Here is an 18,546-nt window from a genome sequence, read left to right on the forward strand (position 1 = left end):
AAGTAGACACCAGTGGAGATAAGGGTGTTAGAGTGTCTTTTGGGGGACTGTTATTGGAGTCATGTATGAAAAAGGATGTTAAAACAAAGTGAAACAAATCAAGTGATGTGTACCATACTTGACAAGCTAAGATTGTTTGGATGTTAGTTGATAGGAGAGGCCATTAAAACAAAACAACAACAACAACTGTATTTGAAATTGTAAGGTATTAGGTACTTATCTTGTTAAAAAAAAAAAGGATAGTAAGTCTTGCTGTTGATTTGTGAGTAATTAAGAATGTACTCTCTCTCAGACTAGGCTTCTTAACCAATGCAGAAGGAAATCTGGCTTACCTAAATGCTGCTTCATTTTTGCTGTTGTTGTTGATACCGAGAAATCTGTAGGAAAGAAGCTCTTCCCCTGGACAGTCAAAATATAAAAAATAGCTGTTCTACTTGCTAAGCTGTTTTTCTCCTACCTGCTATGACTGTAGGTTGGTTGTGAGAAAGACAATCTCATAAAAAATACAATTCCTGACTTAGTGGGTAGGCATGTTTACCAGTCAGGCTATTCTCTGTTAAAATTTGGATGAGGAGATTCATATGGCTCTCCTATAGCCTTGATTTCCTAATAGTGCTTTTAATTGTATTTCAAATAATTGGTCCATTTTTGAAGAGATTCTTCTTAAGAACTAATGTTTGGTAACTACTGAGGCCTTCCCCCCACAACCCTTAGAGTGGTCCTCAGTCTTAGGAACCTCTTCTAACAGCAAATACCCTCTTCCAGCAACAACTGACCCTGTCAACCACCTAGGATTTCAATCCTTTTCCAAAGAGAGCCACAAATTTCAATTTTGTTTCTCTGTCTCTGTAAGTCAAGTTTTCCTTTTCACAGACTTAAATGCCCCTTTTTGATGCATGTGCAATGGTCAGTATGATACAGTTTGATACTATGAGATAATGAAGACTCAAAGACTTAAGCTAACAACGAATTCAGAAAACTGGAGCTAATACCTTTGAGCATTTGTAATCTAGTTGAGCCTGTGTTTCTTCATATATGCCTTATTTGCTATTTGTTATTTTTTTAAAAGGAATTCATCATCTTGATTAAGAAAACTCAAGATAAGTGACGTCAGAAGCCCAAGGTCAGTGACTTCAGAACCTCAAGGTCAGTGAAGTCAGAGTGGTGACTTGAAGTAGCATGCTAGGAATATTTACATCCTGGAAATAGGTAAATGCTGCAAATCAGGGTTCTTTTCTCTAGTTATTATACATTATCTGGCAGGCTGGCCTGCACACATAATTGTCATTCTGTCAGCAGACAAGCAGCTCACACCTTGTACCTCTCCCAGGTCTGTCCAGCTGCAAGAACAGCTGTCCAACTGATTCAACACATTCTTTTCATTAGCAACCAGCAGTAAGTAATGCAATTCTAAGAGCCTACATTGCATTTGCTTCTTTGCTCTCAGTTGAAACTTGGAGCTCATGCCTGTTATCCTAGCTACTTAGGAGACTGAGATCTGAGGATCATAGCTCAAAGCCAGCCTGAGAAAGAGCATCTGTGAGGCTCTTGTCTCAAATTAACACCTCTCCTACCTACAACAAAAAAATCCCCAGACTGGAAGTGGAACTGTGGCTCAAGTGGTAGAGGGCTATCTTTGAGCTAAAAAGCCCAGAGACAACACCCAGGCCCTGAGTTCAAGCCCCAGGGCTGGCAACAATCAATCAATCAAATTAACAAAACCCACCCTGGGTTTCTTAGGGAGGTATGATTGATAAGCAAAGAGCTGAACATAGTGTAAATAACTTGATTCTCTAAAGATAAGTAACATTCATAAAGCCATCACCTCAGACTGCCATGAACTTCCTGATCACCTCCAAAGGTTTCCTCTGCTGTCTTACTTATTATTATGGTAAGAACATTTAACATAAGATCTTCCTTAAGGACACATGGCCTTGTTAGCAGTAGGCACTATGGTATTTATTATTTATGTTGTATAACCAAAACTTTGTACCCTTGAACTGATAACTGTTTCTTCCCCCAACCTTTGTAATTCTTAGAACCCAATAACTGCAAGTTTATATACTTGGCCACACAAATATGTGTCTGTGTCCATTCTGACACCCTCCCCCAAGATGATCAAAGGAAATGAACATCCTTTTGCTGAATTTTTAATAAATTAAACCTATATCAAAGTAGAGAAAAGCTCTGCTTTTTAGCTGTTCTGAAATTTTACCAAAAAAAAAAAAAAAGGTATCGGCTTTATACTTCCTTACAAAATCCTTTTCTTTGTGCCCTGTTATTTTATTCATGTTTATCTATCCATTTACAAAAATTACACAATAGGGGAAAAAGGGCCTATTTGACAGTTTTTGATATTTATAGTGCTTTGAGAAAGAGCCTGGAGATTCAATTAAGTTTATTAAATGCAACATTTTACAATCAATCTAATAAAGACCCGAGCACAATGCAAGTGGGAAGCATTTGTAAAAAGCAGCATTTTTTTAGACCTATAGATGAAATGACAAAAGAAGCAGAATTATTGACTGGTGGTGGTGGTAAAAGCGGCCAGGGGTCACCAAGGCCAGGGCTGGCCAGAGGAAAGGGAGAAGGGCAGTGAAAAGTCCTCTAGATACCACCATCAGCATGGAGGGACTTTGTCACTTGGCTTCCCCCTCTTTAAAATGATTCCCCTTATTTCCTCTTCCTGGCCTCCTGGTCCCTCAGAACACCCTTCCAAAGGAAAGTAGGAGCGATGCCTACGTGGAAAGGGTGGTTTGAGTCCAGAAGTGCATCCAATTCAGGGGTCCATGGCTGAGAGTGTTGGGAAGGGAAGAGGGTGCTGGCTGTTGACTTTTCCTGTAGCCTGCCTTCTTATCTATGGCAGGTGGTCGACCCACAGGGACCCAGCTCTATTCCGATTTCATTTCTCACTGAGGACAGGGAAAAGAGGGACTGCATGGACTGCATTTGATCGTTCAGCACTCATGAGCAATGGATGACTCTCAAGTAGTTTTCTTCCTCATTTTGAATTTGTACTACACTAAGTCTCAGAAAGATCTTGGTGAGAAAACTGCTGGGTGACTTAATCGTTTCTCCCTTGGCAAGTTGAGAATCAATATTCCTGACGGGTGAGCTGATAAAAGCTATAATAATAAACCCTATGCACCTGCATATTTTAATAATAAAAAAGAGTGCCTGCTACCTGGGGAGGGCTCGAAGCTGCCTGATTTTCTAGAAGCTGCTTTCTGGTTTTTGTGTTCATTTGTTGAGGTGGGAGCTCACTATATATCCCAGGCTGGCCTCAAATTCTGATCCTCTTGCCTCAACTTCCCAAGTGCTGGGATTATAGGTGTGCATAAATACATCTGGCATTTTCTTGTTATTATTATTATTGTTGTTGTTGTTATTGTGTATGCTGGTCCTGGGGCTTGGACTCAGGGTCTGAGTGCTGTCCCTGAGCTTTGTGCTTAAGGCTAGTGTTCAGCCACCAAAGCTATAGCTCCACTTGTGATTTCTTGGTAGTTTATTGGAGATAAGAGTTTCATGGACCCTACTGCGTGGACTGGCTTCAAGCTGTCATCATCAGATTGCAGCCTCTTGAGTAGTTAGGATTATAGGTATGAGCCACTAATGACCAGCTTGTTGTTTATTTTTTGAAACAGTCTCACTTCTTGCTCAGGTTAACCTCAAACCACTATCTATCCTTATCTGGCCTCTCAAACACCGGATCCTCCTGCCTCAGTCTCCTGATTGCAGGAATTCCATGGCCAACCTGCTTTTCTTATGCATCCAAGTTCAAGATTTTACCATGCAAAGCACAAGGCATTTTCCACATAAAGCAGATATTGTAGGAATACATTATAAACTGACCCAAACCTAATTGATTACCAGTGCACCTGTTCAAAGATAGGTACTCAACAGTGGTAGTTTCCAGAAGGAAGGTGCATGACATAGTGGCTAAGACCATCAACTAGACCTGTCCCTTTCCAGGCAGGCACTCTGGGCAAATAGTTTCACTTCTGCTCTTGGGGTTCATGAAGAGAGAAATACAAGGATGGTGCTCCCCATTATGCGGAGTTAAAAGGGTGGCATAAAAAATATTCACTGCAGTGTCTGCTGGAAGTATAAGGGCAATGACAATTATACAGGCACTTCCTGTTCTCACAGGAGAGGCATTCAAGCCGAGAAGGACCCAATGTCTGCTGACCTGATCGCCATAATTTCTAGGCTGTCTTAATATACAGTGTTATTTAAATGAATAATTAACTTTACTCTTTAGAAACAGGTCAAGTGGCAGAGTAAAACCCATTTTCACTTATTAGCTGAAATTTCCCATGTACCTTTTGGCTCAATCATGATTTTTCTCCCTGCCGGTTGGTTGTTTCACAAAAGGTAATGAAGAAGGGCATTTTGTTTTGGGGAGAAGTAATGCCTGTGATGTGCATAAAGTCAGTTCCGGCTCTCTGGAGAAGGGTAGCTATAAAGACTCAGATTCTGGGAAAGATGTCACTGCAGTGACCTTTGCCTCTGGCAGCAGAGGGCTTTCCAACCTTCTGCAAACTAGCCTCATTTTGTGCCATAAACCATCTGGTTGTAAATTTAAAGCTAAGACAAAGAATTTAAGAAAGAAAAAGAATCCTTCCTTCCTTCCTTCCTTCCTTCCTTCCTTCCTTCCTTCCTTCCTTCCTTCCTTCCTTCCTTCCTTCCTCTCACAGCTGGAATTCTACCACGTGGGCCATGCCTCCAGTTTTATTTTTATTTTTTCTGTTTCACAGGAGATAATAGGCTTGTGGATTTGTTTGTTCAGGCTGGCTTCCCCATATCTCAGCCTCACGAGTAGCTAGGATTATAAGCATGAGCTACCAGTGTCTGGCTAAACTGGATTCTTTGAACAAAAGGTTGATTTTACAACAAAAGGGTTCTTCCTTGTCATCTATTTGTGTCTTTGTGTTCTCATATTTTCATTGTTTTGTCTTGGTAGACTTTAAGTTAATGGCCTGGCATAGTACTTCTATGGGGTAGATGCCTAGTGGGCCTTCTCAGAGGTAAAGAGGAAAAGTAGCTGCCATCTTAATGAAAGTCACCATCATACACCACGTCCAGTGGTTCCCAGTAGAACACACCTTCTGTTTCACTTGCAATCAAGCAAATGCCTCTGATCTGCAAAGTTTTAGGTCTGAGAAGAATTTCCAAAGCTTCAACTGTAAGGCTTGTAAGGATTATCTGAGTCATAGGTAGAGCGGGCATAAGGCTTCACCTGTTCTGTGAAGATGGGCTCATGAGAACTCAGTTAACTAGGATTTTGAGGGAGTCCTTGAGGGTGGGAATGTGTGTGTATATATCCTATATTTAAGGATCAAGATAACAGGCAAAGCATTTTTATGAGCAAGTATTTTATAATGCTACCTTATCTCTTGGCATAACTGGGTAGCTTAGAAATGGCCAGTGATCTACTTCCAATACTGTTTTATTTAAGTTTACAGATGGATTAACAGGTCAGGTATCATGGTTCAAACACAAAGAGAGAAATAAAGCCACAATTTCTGGACTAGCTCTGTTCTCACCTCCCTTCCCCACCACCCCCTCCACCCCAAGCTGGCCACACCTTTCTCTTGTTATCTATTTCCTAATCAGTAATAACACCTTCTATATCTTATACAGATCCCAAGGGGATCAATGAGATGATATTGACTGTTATATCACTGTTGTAATTACTTTCAACATGCCATGTGAAACCGTAGTTTCCATTGTTGATGATCTTCTTGTATCCCCTTCCTGTGGTTGTACCTGCACTATCACTGTATCTTATCTGAGTACACTGGAAACTGTATATACTGGTATTAGAACTAGGGAAGTGAAAGGGTATATCAAAATCGAGAGACAAAGGATAAAAAGACAAACAACTCCAAAAGCAATACTTGCAAAACCATTTGGTGTAAACCAACTGAACAACTCTTGAGGGGAGAGGGCGAGGGGAGGGGGGAGGGGAGAATGAGGGAAGAGGTAACAAACAGTACAAGAAATGTACCCAAGGCCTAACATATGAAACTGTAACCTCTCTGTATAACACTTTGACAATAGATAAAAAAAATTAAAAAATTTAAAAAAAAATTTAAAATAAGATGATATTTGTAAAACCCTTGACACTTTTAGGAGGAAGTATTTTCTAAACATAAGCTTGAAACATTATCCTCAGACAATCAGTTTGCAATTGTCTATCAACTTCTTCAAGCTGAAATTCAGTGCTCATTGCTTCCAAAAAGCTTTTCCTGATTAGTGGGTCACTTCTTTGTGCTTTTAAACCCTTAGTATTATACTCACAGAAAATAGTTTACTTCTGGTCTGTCAGAACACCAACTATCTAGAAACCTTAGGTCCCATCCTGGCTCTTCTCACTGACCCCCTTTTCTGCTAGTTACAAATCTCATCAGTTCTATCTCAGCAGATCCCAGGACCTGTGGCACATTCCTCCATACTTGGAATCTACTTGCCTTCTCTGTCTACTCTCAGATCTTTGTCACTCTAGCCTGGTCCCTTCCCATCTCATCCTCCTCTTGCCTCTGAGGATGTTCTAGAAACCTAAATCAGACCTACTCTGCTTAAATCTTTCACACTCCTTAACCCAGCACGTAAGATAGTCATTTTTCTGGGCTTGACTCTCATCACACTACTCTCCTGCTCCCTGTTAAGTCTTCCCAGGGTCAGGATGCTTGAAGAGTGTTGTTAGGGCCTATGGAAAGGAACCAGGAGAGCTCAGTGGGTTTGCCTGGCTTCACGCATCTGAGATTTACATACACAGTTCCTTTGCCTTCAACATCCTCTCCCTACCTAACAAATCCTAATGTTTTCAATTATATTTTGTTTTCTCTTGTTGTTGTTTGTCTTTTTCTGGTCCCAGGGCTTGAACTCTGAGCCTGGGCACCGTCCCTGAGCACCTTTTGCTTAAGGTTCTATCACTTGAACCACAGCTCCACTTCCAGGTTTTTTGGTGATTAAGAGATAAGAGTTTTTTGGTGATTTGGAGATAAGAGTCTCATGGACTTTCTTGCCTGGACTGGCTTTGAACTGAGATCCTCAGATCTCAGCCTCATGAGTTAAGTAGCTAGGATTAAAGATATGAGACACCAGGACCCAGCTTCAAGCTTTAGTTTAAGCATTACTACTACCCAGAAGACTTGGGACTGTCCCACACCCCTTCCTCAGGGGGTTCACCCATACAATAATATTCAGGCTTTGGAAAAACACATCTTTCTGCACTTTAACCATTTACTTGTCCGTTTCTCCCAATAAGCTGTCGGTTCCTTGAAAGCCCAGATTGTACTTGTTGATTCTATATTCTGAGAATGTAGTATACAGCCATGAACATAATAAGTACTCAGCAACTGTCTACTGAATGAATGGATGAAATTATTCCTCCAGCTAGGTGACCCAGGACAGGAAAATATCAAAAGTTGTGGCAATTTTAATCTTGTGCATAATAAATGTGCCTGAAGAAGTCTATAAAATTATATTAAAAATGGATCATTGTGTTTGGTCCCAAATGTCATCAATAGCCTCTGGTTTTTAAACCCAATGGATAGGGGCTGGGAATATGGCCTAGTGGCAAGAGTGCTTGCCTTATATACATGAAGCCCTGGGTTCAATTCCTCAGCACCATATATATAGAAAATGGCCAGAAGTGGCGCTGTGGCTTAAGTGGTAGAGCGCTAGCCTTGAGCAAAAAGAAGCCAGGGACAGTGCTCAGGCCCTGAGTCTAAGCCCCAGAACTGGCAAAAAAAAAAAAAAAAAAAAAAAAAAAAAGACTCAGAATCTAAACCCAATGGATAGTAAAAGACAAAATAATTATACTTGGACATTATAAATTAAACAGACTCTAAACATTCACACAACAAGACCAAAGGAAGAGATTCTTAGGAAAGGAATACAAGGGCTCAATAATTATTGCATATGATCATATAAAATGATGCTTATTGAAATGAACTGGAGTTCACTGAAATGGAAACAAGAGGTGTTTTATTTTGCTTTCTGTGTTTTTCCCCCCTTTTGTTGCTGTTCTTGTTTTTTATACCTTTTGCCTTATATATAAGCTTATCTGATTTGGGGATGGCACTCGACACTATGTTCGCAATGAACTATATAACTTGGAGGGGAGAAGGGTCAGGAGAGAAGAAAATGACAGAAACCGAGGAAAGAGGTGATACTGTTCAAAAAGAAATATACTCCGTACCTGACTTATGTAACTGTCTCTGTACATCACCTTGACAATAAAATTTTTTTCAAAAGAAATAATAAGAAAAATATCTGTATTTTTCAGCTTTTAAAATAAATAATTCCTTCCTTAAAATTGAAAAAAGATTGTTTATGCTCTCTCTCAGGGAAATTCTTCTCTCTTTTTATGACCTACAAGCCATAAAAAGGTTAGAACAAAGAGAACTCATAAATGAAGCACCATGGAGTTAAGGATACCAAAGAAGGCAAACTAAAACGGTTCCAAACAGATGGATTCAAGGGTGCCCACCTACAGCTACAATATTTCAGGTTTAGAAAGACCCCTTGATTTGCTGGAGAGAGAAAAATTTCCTCATTGGTCCCCTTTCCGGAATGCATAGAGGGTGACCCAAGAATAGAAAAGTAGTTACATACAAAAGAAGCCTGGATTCAGAACAGCTTTCCTTCAACCACGTGTCAAGAAACACCTGAGGTCAAGAGAGGTCATGTGTTTCACTGGGCAGGGGAGGCATCAAGGCAACTACAATGGTGCAGGCCTGACCCTCCCTGCAGGGGTCTAGAATGCATCTTTTACAGATCCAGGTGAGGTTCCACCCTCCAACAACTTCCAATCCCCAAGCACCAGCACGGGGCTGGGGGAAGCATGCTTGGTTAAGCACTGGCCCATGGTCCAGTGGGGCCCATTATAGTCATCCCCCAGTGACCAGCTACAGGAGAAACTGTGTTCACAAGGTCTCTCAACCCTCAAGAAAAGAACAGAGTATAGGAGTTAAGAGCTGGGGTATTAGGGATAGAGAGGCTAGTGCTCTGCTATTTGCTAGTCAGGTAACCCTCGAGCAACTCATTCAACCTCTCAAAGCTTCATTTTCCGCATTTGGAAATAGGGGAAGACAGCATTTACTCCATGCCTCACACACCATAAGTGGTCACTTAGTCGTGATACTACTATTTGCTATTTATGGTACTGTACATGAACAGAGACCTATTAAAATTCTTGTGCACATGCTACCTAGACAAGTAGTTTTCTTCTCCCCCTCCCACCCGACTCTTAAAAATGACATAAAGAGCAAGCAAACTCTGAATGAGTTCTGGTCAGATGCCCCGACACCCTATTTGGAGCTGGTAATGTGGGTCTCTAGAGTGTCCAGAACTCCAATCTCCATGCTGGTTTCCTCTTGCAGCTGGAGAACTGATTTCCCTTAGGAAACAGGTGTCAGGAGTAGCATCCTCTGCGGCCCAACCTCTTCCATCCCCATCCGGGCTTTGCTCTGAGCTACCTTGGTGCCTTTCGCAGCAGTCTTCCGCATCGGAGAAGATAGGATTCCTAGACTGGTAGCTAAATCTTATTCTATAAAGTCTGTAAGTTCACTCGGAATCACATCACCAGATGACTGATTATTACAGTGGAGTAAATTAGACTGAACATTTCCCCAAAGGATTTGAAATATAATTTACCTGTGGGCCAGTTCCTGGTTTCAAGTGAAAACCAAAAACAAGTTCCAGGTTCACTATTTTTTCCTCATTTTCTTCAGGTTCACCTCCAGAGTCCTAAAACAGAAAACCGGGCATCATTTATTTAATGTGAGGTTTTCACTTTGACTGCTACTTTGGCCTTTTGGATTTGCTTTTAACTTCTGGTTGTTTCTGGATTAAGCCACAATTTCTAATTAAATGGAACAAGAGAAATCACCTAATAAGCCTGTGAAAACGTTGCCAAGTGATTTCTCTCATGCACTTCGGGGCAATGAACATTGTACCTGGAGATGCCTTGGGAGATGTCAACTGGAGAGTCTGAAGGTATTTATATAAACTCTTCCCAATGAGGAACTGTAGAGCTGCTAGCATGTGTGTGCGTGGATGACCCAAGAGATGTCTATTTTAATATTAATTATTGCTGTTAATCCTTTATTATGTCTACTTGACACATTTTATTATATCTATATACAAGGGAAAACAGTACCAGTGGGTTTGATACTAACCTCAGTTTCAGGCATCCACAAAGGGTATTGGCACACAATTCCCCACAGATGTGGGGTACTGTCTATTCTTATCTCATCTAAACAATAAACCTTCCATGCCTACCAGGGTGAGTGATAATCCAGAGCCTCTGCTGTGTGAATTCCTTCAGTGTGCAGAGCCAGATGCAAAACCCAAGTCCTCACAAGAATGGAGGGCAGTTAGCTCTCCTAGCCACGGAGGAGAGATGTGCAGTTCTTATCATAAATGCGTTGTTAATATTCCAACTCCTGAGGAACAAGTGGGTTCAGTTTATAGCATCCTAGTCTTCAAAGGGCCTTTTGTGAGACAGTAAATTTCACTTCAAACACAAGTTTCCCACCTGGGCAAAGTGAGGTGTGGATGTGCAGGTGCATAGGTTAATAAAGGTAGGGTGCTCTCAGTAAGGAAAAAGCCTTACCTTAATTAGAGGTGGGAAGTGAAACAAGTTCAGGTAATCGTGGGTCAGTTTCTCAATGGCTGACTGTTAACAAAAATCACATGACTTTATTAATGATTCAATAATGCTGAGAGAGAATTAAAATCCTTGGCACATATATAAAAGTATTCCATATGGTTCATAAAGTATTAGGGGGAAATTAATATCCATTGTCTGTTTGTACACACACCTGGCTGTTCAAAATAGTACAGGTAGTTTGTATTCATGTCAAGGAGCAGGAAGGTATTTTAAAGATGTTAAACCTCAGACTAAGCATTAAATAAAAGCATCCTTTAGACAGCACCGAGGCCCAGAGTTCAAGTCCCAGTACTGACACAAAATAAAAAAATAAAAGCATACTTTATTTAGTAGTGACAAGTTAATGTTGTAGTATATAGATCACAGCTGTCACTCAGAATAACTGGGAAGAACGAGAAAGCACAGGGAGAGAACAGCAAAGACTGCCAAGGGGGGGGTTCCATCTCACTGAAGGACTGGGTATATCATGAGGGCTTTCCTGCGGAAAGGAAGCAAAGGACATCTTTAGGGAACAAAGACATCTTTAGGGAGAGGGGGAAATGTAAAGGATGAGATTTTTATACTCATCCACTATCAGTTCTCAGCTGATGGGAACACAAACAAGGCCAACCTAAAGATAACTCATTTGCATTTTTTCTTAAGGCCGATGAAACAGTTGACAATGCAGTGAACACTTACTGGCTATCCAGTCTTCCTCCCAACCAGCTCCTCTACGTGAGGATTTTCAGGCACAGGGGAGAAGGGAGCCACAGACAGTCTCGAGGGAAGGATGACTGGGTAGCCAAAGGATAGTAGATACGCTCTGTGAGTCTATAGTTTTATCATGATTTCTTGGGCCCCAGAGACTCTTAGAGAAAGTATGTAATGGTGGAGAATCTACCTTTCTTATTGAAAGATCAGGGCAAGAGGCTATATCCGTGTGTGTGTGTGTGTGTGTGTGTGTGTGTGTGTGTGTGTGTGTGTGTGTGTTACAGAGAAAGATTGGTAGAGAGAGTGAGTGAGTTCTGATTAGCAACAGTAGGGTGCTCCTTTAGTCTAGTATACTCACAGGACAGTATTCCAATGACCTACCTCTTCATCCTAACTGTCCTGAATATATGTAGGGCTTCCAAGAGCACATGTCCCTCCCTTTTCCCTCACCTTTATTCCCATAGAACATGGCAGAAACATCATGCTCAGCTGAGTTAAAGGAGCCCCCCCTGCAGCCCCTATAATGCTATAGCTAGGCAGCCAGGTGGAGGTCCTAGACCCTGACCACTGAGACCCACCCCTCTGTATGCTACTTTTCTTTCTATCCTAGGGCTCAAGGGGGGTCTTGGGCCCCTGTAGATACTGGTTGCCCTTTTCTCAGCTGCTTGGATTAGGTTTTCTGGGTCATGGTGAGACCCCATGTTGAGTACAGCCTCCCACAGTGGTTGTTCTCCCCAAGCTGCTGGGCTTCTCTGTAACCTCCAATTCTTTGGATCATTCTACATGGTGGCTTCCCAACCTGACTTCCGAATACCACTTCACCATTCCCCACTTTCTGGACAGGAGTTGCCCTCCTCTCTCTCCCCTGCACAGGCTCCTCAGACCCTTCTTGCTATAGGAATCTTTCTAAGGTTCATCATTCTCCAAAGACAGACAGTTCCCAGTAGGAAAATGACTGTTTTTGGCCACCGGTCTAAGTATAACTGTGCTTTCCTTGTGTGTATTGGGGCTTGAACTCAGAGCCTGGGAGCTGTCCCTTAGCTTTTTCGCTCAATCTGGCACTCTAGTACTTAAGCAACAGTTCTACTTCTAGCTTTTTATTTTGATAGTTCACTGGAGAAAAAGTCTAATGAACTTTCCTTCCTCAGCTGACTTTGAACCTCAATCTTTAGTCTCAGCCTCCTTAGTAACTAGGATTATAATCATGAGCCACTGGCATCTAGATCCACCCCCCCCCCCAACCCCGGCTTTTACTAGTCCTGGGGCTTGAACTCAGGGCCTGAGCTCAGTCTCCAAGCTTCTTTTTACTCAAGACTAGTACTCTAACCCTTAAGTTACATTTCCACTTTCAGCTTTTTTATTAGTTTATTGCAGATAAGAATCTCACAGACTTTTTTGCTTGAGCTGTCTTTGAACTGTGATCCTCAGATCTCAGCCTCATGGTTCTCTAGGATTACCGGTGTGAGCCACCAGTGCCCACCTAGCTCATTTTTTTTTTTTTAATGGAAGAAAACTGACACAACATAAAATGCACCACTTTAAAGTGAGCATCTCAGCAGCATCAAGCACCTTTACAGTATTGTACAACTCTCTCTACAGTGGATTCTAAAACATTTCCACCAGCCCACAGGACTCTATCCACATGAAGCATCCATGACTCTTTCCTACTTGCCCCAACCTTTGGCAATCACCCATCTGTCACTATGATTTGCCTTGTCTAAATATCTCTTGGTACCTGATCTTTCTTTCCTTCCTTCCTTCCTTCCTTCCTTCCTTCCTTCCTTCCTTCCTTCCTTCCTTCCTTCCTTCCTTCCTTCCTTCTTTCTTTCTTTCTTTCTTTCTTTCTTTCTTTCTTTCTTTCTTTCCTTCTTTCTGCCAGTCCTGGGCCTTGAACTCGGGGCCTAAGCACTGTCCCTGGCTTCTTTTTGCTAAAGGCTAGCACTCTGCCACTTGAGCCACAGGGCCACTTCTGGCCATTTTCTATATACATGGTGCTGAGGAATTGAACCCAGAGCTTCATGTATACAAGGCAAGTACTCTTGCCACTAGGCCATATTCCCAGCCCCGGTACCTGATCACTTTCACTGAGTATTGTGATTCCAGACTCACTCATGTGACCAAGCACTGCACATCTCCTTGTGTTCTCCTTCATGAACTCCATCCCCTCAGGAGCCAGGCCTCATTACTCTAACATCACACCACCCTGCTAGAACTGATTTTTCAGCCTGTCCTTTTGAATCTACATTAAAACTTCCAGAAGCAAAGTTTCAATATTGTCAAGTTTCCATATGCTCCACCTCCGGTCAAATTCCAGACCTCCAGCCTGAAGTTGGAAGCAGTGCAGAATGTGGCTCCATCTTTCTTCTACTTCATCTCTCCTGAGCTCTGTTTCCCACCTGGGCTTCCAACAGACAGAGCAAGTGATCCACTGCTCCTGGGAATGGAAGCAATCCATCCTGCTCTCTATCTTCCTGTACTCTGGTCTACCTCCCAAATTCTGTCCTTCCTCAAAGATCTGTCTCCAAACTGCCTGTGGAGTGTCCTCATTCCATGTCCTTATACTATCCCATACAAGTCAAGGCAATGAACCATTCTTTTTCTTCCACCTGTTTGTAAGAAGTTGAACACACGTTTTATCTTTTCTCTAGGATGTAAATTCTTAAGGGCAGAATGGTTCTTCAATCTTCACAAACACAATCTTACAATTAATAGGCACTCATTGAGTTTGTTGAGCATAAAAAATAAGAGTGGATATTGTTATCTTAATGACGCCTACCAGCACAAAGGAGGTCCTGCGGTTGTCCCCAGCCAAACCCAGGAGTGTTTAAATCCCTAATGGTCTTGTGAGGTATCATAGTTTGCCACCCTCTTTTCCCCTAACTGGTCCCTAAGGAATGTTGGTCTGTTTTTAAAGACAACAGAGGGAATAGAAAGATAGGGACATTTAACCCACCATCTGCCAAATAGGATAAGATTTATAAAATTTCTCTTTGTAGAACTTGAATCTTCTTTTTCTACAGAAAATATTTTTTTTCCTATTGTGGCCCACTAAGCTAGCATTATGTTTTGGGATGGACTTGCTGATACCTAGAGGGCCAGATTCAATTCTTTTCTAGTCTTTGAAGTATAATATGTATGTCTGAGTTTTTGTGCTCAGCATGGATAACAAGGTCCTACTTTGTTTGGAAATGATCTCTGGTGGCTTAGTGACAAGTTAATCTCCAAAAGGTGCTTAGGGAATGCAAAGATGATCCCTTGCTGGGTGCTAGTGATCATGCCTATATTCTTAGATACTCAAGAGGCTGAATTCTGAGGATTCATGGTTCAAAACAAGGCACACAGAAAAGTCCATGAGGCTCTTAGAGCCTATTGACCAGCAAAAGCATGAAGTGGAAGTGGTAGAGCACTAGCCTTGAGCAAAAAAGCCAAGCAGAGCATGAGGCCCTGAGTTCAAGGCCCAGTACTGGCACAAAAACAAACTCCCCCCCCCCCCCCCCGCACCAGTTCTTTCATAGATTGGAGTCTGTGGAATGAAATGAATAGATTATCTTTGAACCTTAATGAGGATTTTTCAAGGAAGCTAATGTGAATAGCTCTGAAGGTAAGGGAAATGAGTTGGTATGTGAGCAGAGCCTTTAGGAAGGTTTGGGTATGATAGGAAGCTGATTTTTCTGTTTCCTCTTTTGATTTCTCTGCTTTCTAATCTATGCAACCCCCTGTGCACCCACACTGGGAGTAGGAAGGTTTAGAAAGTCAACTTGGTTTTTATCTTGCATAAGATCTTTCTCAAAACAAACCTCAGAATCTTTCTGCCCAGTTAGCTTTCTCCCATGCACAGGCTTTCCCAAGGCAGTGCCTTGCAGGATACCTACTGTCCCACCCCTTCACCTGGTTAATGCCTACTTGTCCCATGCTTTCATGACCTTCATCCCTTCTTCACTGAAGCCTCCTCCATCCCAACTCCTTTGTTGTGGGATTAAGAGGCAGGTATAAGGGCAGCATAGGGCAGCCGCTGGTAATGGACAGATATGGAGCCTTTCAGCCATTACAAGCCAGCATGGTGCTCAGTAAAGATGTGTTAGTGGTGTGGCTCCCTTTCCAGGTACCTTAAAATGGATAATATGTCCTTTGGAGACAATGCCCATGTCTTTCAAGTCCTCTTCATCCAGAAGCAGCAGCCGCTTGCCTGTGATGTTGTTGTCTTTGAACAAGCTGGCGTAGGTACTCATCTCCACTGAAGAGTCACCTGAGGACGAGGGTGGCGGGCAGAAGGCAGAAGGAAATGAGAGAAAAACCACATCCACAACAAAGTTAACTCCATGAATAAGAAGATAACTTGTTCCACTTGCCTTGTCTGACGAGTTGCTGAACCCATAAATACTGCAAAAAAGGACATACAGGGTTTGGAAGGTTCACATGTAGCCAGTGGCTATGCGTAACCATAAGACACAGTTTTCAATAGGTTAAAGATATAAATCGATTTCCTGCTTAGGAGCAACTTCTCCTTGTAGTTTATAGAATCTCAACCTTTCAAACTGGAGCCATCCCTCCCATAGGGGGATGGGGAGGGCTGGGCCCACTGAAATACTTCCTTGGGAGATATTTTAAATTTTTCTAACAGGGCTTTTACAGTGGTTCCCCCCCCCCCCACACACACACATCTGCACAAGTCATCCCTAAATTGTCAGTGGCCACAGCAATGGATGGAATGAGGACTCTGTCCTGGGCTTGTCTGTTCATAGTGTATGCAGATGGCCCCAGATAAGGCAGTGGAGCATTCCCCAGTGGGGTGAGGTAGGAGGACCTGGACACTCCTAGTTCTTGGGTTTCACTTGGCACCTGGTCACTGGTGGCTCCTGACATTACCTGGTGAAGGCATATAGGTTTCAATCCGTTTCTCTGAACCTCTGGGTCCCTTAACGCTGAAATTTTATTTAAATGGCCTGGAAACAATTCAACTTGAGAGCTAAACACAGCTATTGGAACTCAGTGCTTTTAGAATGATTTCTTTTCAAAGGGAGTAGGCCTTTGTAGCTGAGGAGCAAGGGGAAAAAGGAAACTAGACATCTTCTTTCCATGGTAAGCTAGATGGCAGAGAGTTCCTGGGACTCAGTGACTGGAAAGAAACAGGGATAGATGATGCCAGCCTTCCACACCCTCCAGGAGCTAACACGGCTGCCTAATGGGAAGACAAGACAGTGGGCTAAAGGGACACATCCTGGTCTCACACCTGGGTAGCAGACTTTCTGAAGTGTTCCTAGTAGCCAGTCAGTTCCTTAGGGCCCTTGGCCTGTTCCTTGGGTGGGGCCATCCCTGGCAGGCTACCTTCCATCTTTACATCTTTATTTTCTTCTTCATTTCTAAAATGGTCCCGAACTGGTGTGTGTCCCAGGGGTCTCAGATCAGTAATTCTCATGTCTGCTTTATCACTGGCCGGGAGAAGGGGGGCTGGATGGGGGAAGGTGGAGATCTAACAAGTTAAATGGGATTGCTTCTTATGGCTTCTACCCAGTGCATAGAGAACAGGACTTTCTTTGGGTTTGAATATCCTGCCCGCATTCCCTTGGCATCATGTCTGAGAGTGCTCTGTCCATTTCTCCTAGGAAGAAGGAGCAAAGATGGTAAATAGGAAGCTGGGCTTTCATGAGCAGGATTAAGATGGGAAGAAAACACTGTGCAGGGGAACCCAGCCCAGTACTGCCCTCATGAATCCTTCTCTACCATGCCTCAAGTCCACACCTGACATCTTAGGAAAATTTAAGATCTTTTTTTTCCAAGTCTGTTCATTTGGTTTTCTGAGTCACTATTAAATGTTGTGATTGTGTGTGTGTGTGTGTGTGTGTGTGTGTGTGTGTGTGTTTATCATTCTGGAATACTGTCACTGCCAATAGAAAAGTGAAATCTTCCTTTTAGATTTGAGAGACACTTGTATTATTGTATTATTCTTGAGACCTTATGATTATTGGATTAAAAACAGAAAGAAAGGAATTTGTCAGTTCTTGCTGGTGAGGCTTTTTTTTTTTTTTTTTTTTTTTTGGTGCTGAGGTTTGAACTCAGGACTCGAATGCTGTCCCTGAGCTTTGTTGCTCAAAGCTAGCACTCTATCACATGAGCCATAGCTCTACTTTCTGCTTTTTGGTAGTTTATTGGAGATAAGAGTCTCAGGACTTTCTTGCCCAGCTGGCTTTGAACTGTGATCCCCAGATCTCAGCCTTCTGAGTGGCTAGGATTAGAGCTGTGAGCCACCAGTGCCTGGCTTAGACTTTGCTTTCCTAATATCTAAATCCCTGTAGCTGCATTTTCAAACTTCTGGACTACCTGCTTGAGTGCTATGAGGCATTTGCAGAGCAGCTTACCACGTCGTCTTCAGTCCATGCACCAATCTCAAAGGAAGGCAGCAGCTGCGTGGGAGATATGAATGAAATGAAAAAAGGAAGTAAAATTATCCTTGTCCTTTTGGTTCATCCTCTGGCCTCACTCACCTCTCAGCCGCTGCTCCTGCAGGTGAGGTTAAATGGAAAACAATTTCCCTGACCTTCAGAGGAAGTTCTCAGTATTCTGAGGTTCTGACCCCAGAAGCCAATAATGTACATCATTCTCCTGGAACAACACCTTGCGAACTGTTTCAAGAGGGACTCTGTACAACTTGATATACTCTTCTCTTGGCATGTAGCCTACCAGGAATGGATGTATATCCCATAATAGGGTCCTGGGTAGTCAGGGAATTTTTAACCAACATGAAGATCATCTATCAATGAAAGTCCCAAAGCATGGAAGCCAGATGACTTATGTCCAATCTCACAGAAGAATTTGTGTTTAAACATCTCACTTGTGTTATATCAGGACCCATGGAAGAACATGTAACATGTGAAATTGGAATTGTCCTAAGAAATCCAGGTATGGAATTGCTCTGACACAGACTAAACTATTTCCCTGCCAGGGGCAACAGCAGGACTGAAAACTGTGCAGAACATTTTGATCCATACCATCTCCATAGACAATGAGCTCCTCATGTCACTGTATACCCCCTGGTTATAGTCTAAATAATAAATGCTTACATAGAATCTATATGCCCTTTGGATTGAATCAGTCTGATATGTAGCTATTTGCTTTAATTATATTAACTTGCCACTTATTTTGTTCACTGATAATATGCCAATGAGTCACCCAAC

General features: G+C 42.3%; 1 protein-coding gene across 2 annotated transcripts in view; it reads right to left on the reverse strand.

Annotated features, from left to right (window-relative positions):
• Positions 1 to 18,546, reverse strand: part of Map3k20 (mitogen-activated protein kinase kinase kinase 20) — a 170,901-nt gene that overhangs the window by 20,320 nt on the left and 132,035 nt on the right. For both annotated transcript variants that reach the window (XM_048345234.1, XM_048345233.1), the window contains exons 12-16: positions 17,731 to 17,775; positions 15,724 to 15,754; positions 15,481 to 15,620; positions 10,628 to 10,690; positions 9,667 to 9,759 (exon numbers count right to left, since the gene is read on the reverse strand). In XM_048345234.1, the coding sequence (XP_048201191.1) occupies positions 9,667 to 9,759; positions 10,628 to 10,690; positions 15,481 to 15,620; positions 15,724 to 15,754; positions 17,731 to 17,775 (372 nt within the window). The remainder of the gene's footprint in view (positions 1 to 9,666; positions 9,760 to 10,627; positions 10,691 to 15,480; positions 15,621 to 15,723; positions 15,755 to 17,730; positions 17,776 to 18,546) is intronic.

The sequence above is a fragment of the Perognathus longimembris genome, chromosome 4, assembly GCF_023159225.1.
Source record: "Perognathus longimembris pacificus isolate PPM17 chromosome 4, ASM2315922v1, whole genome shotgun sequence".
NCBI classification, from domain to species: domain Eukaryota; kingdom Metazoa; phylum Chordata; class Mammalia; order Rodentia; family Heteromyidae; genus Perognathus; species Perognathus longimembris.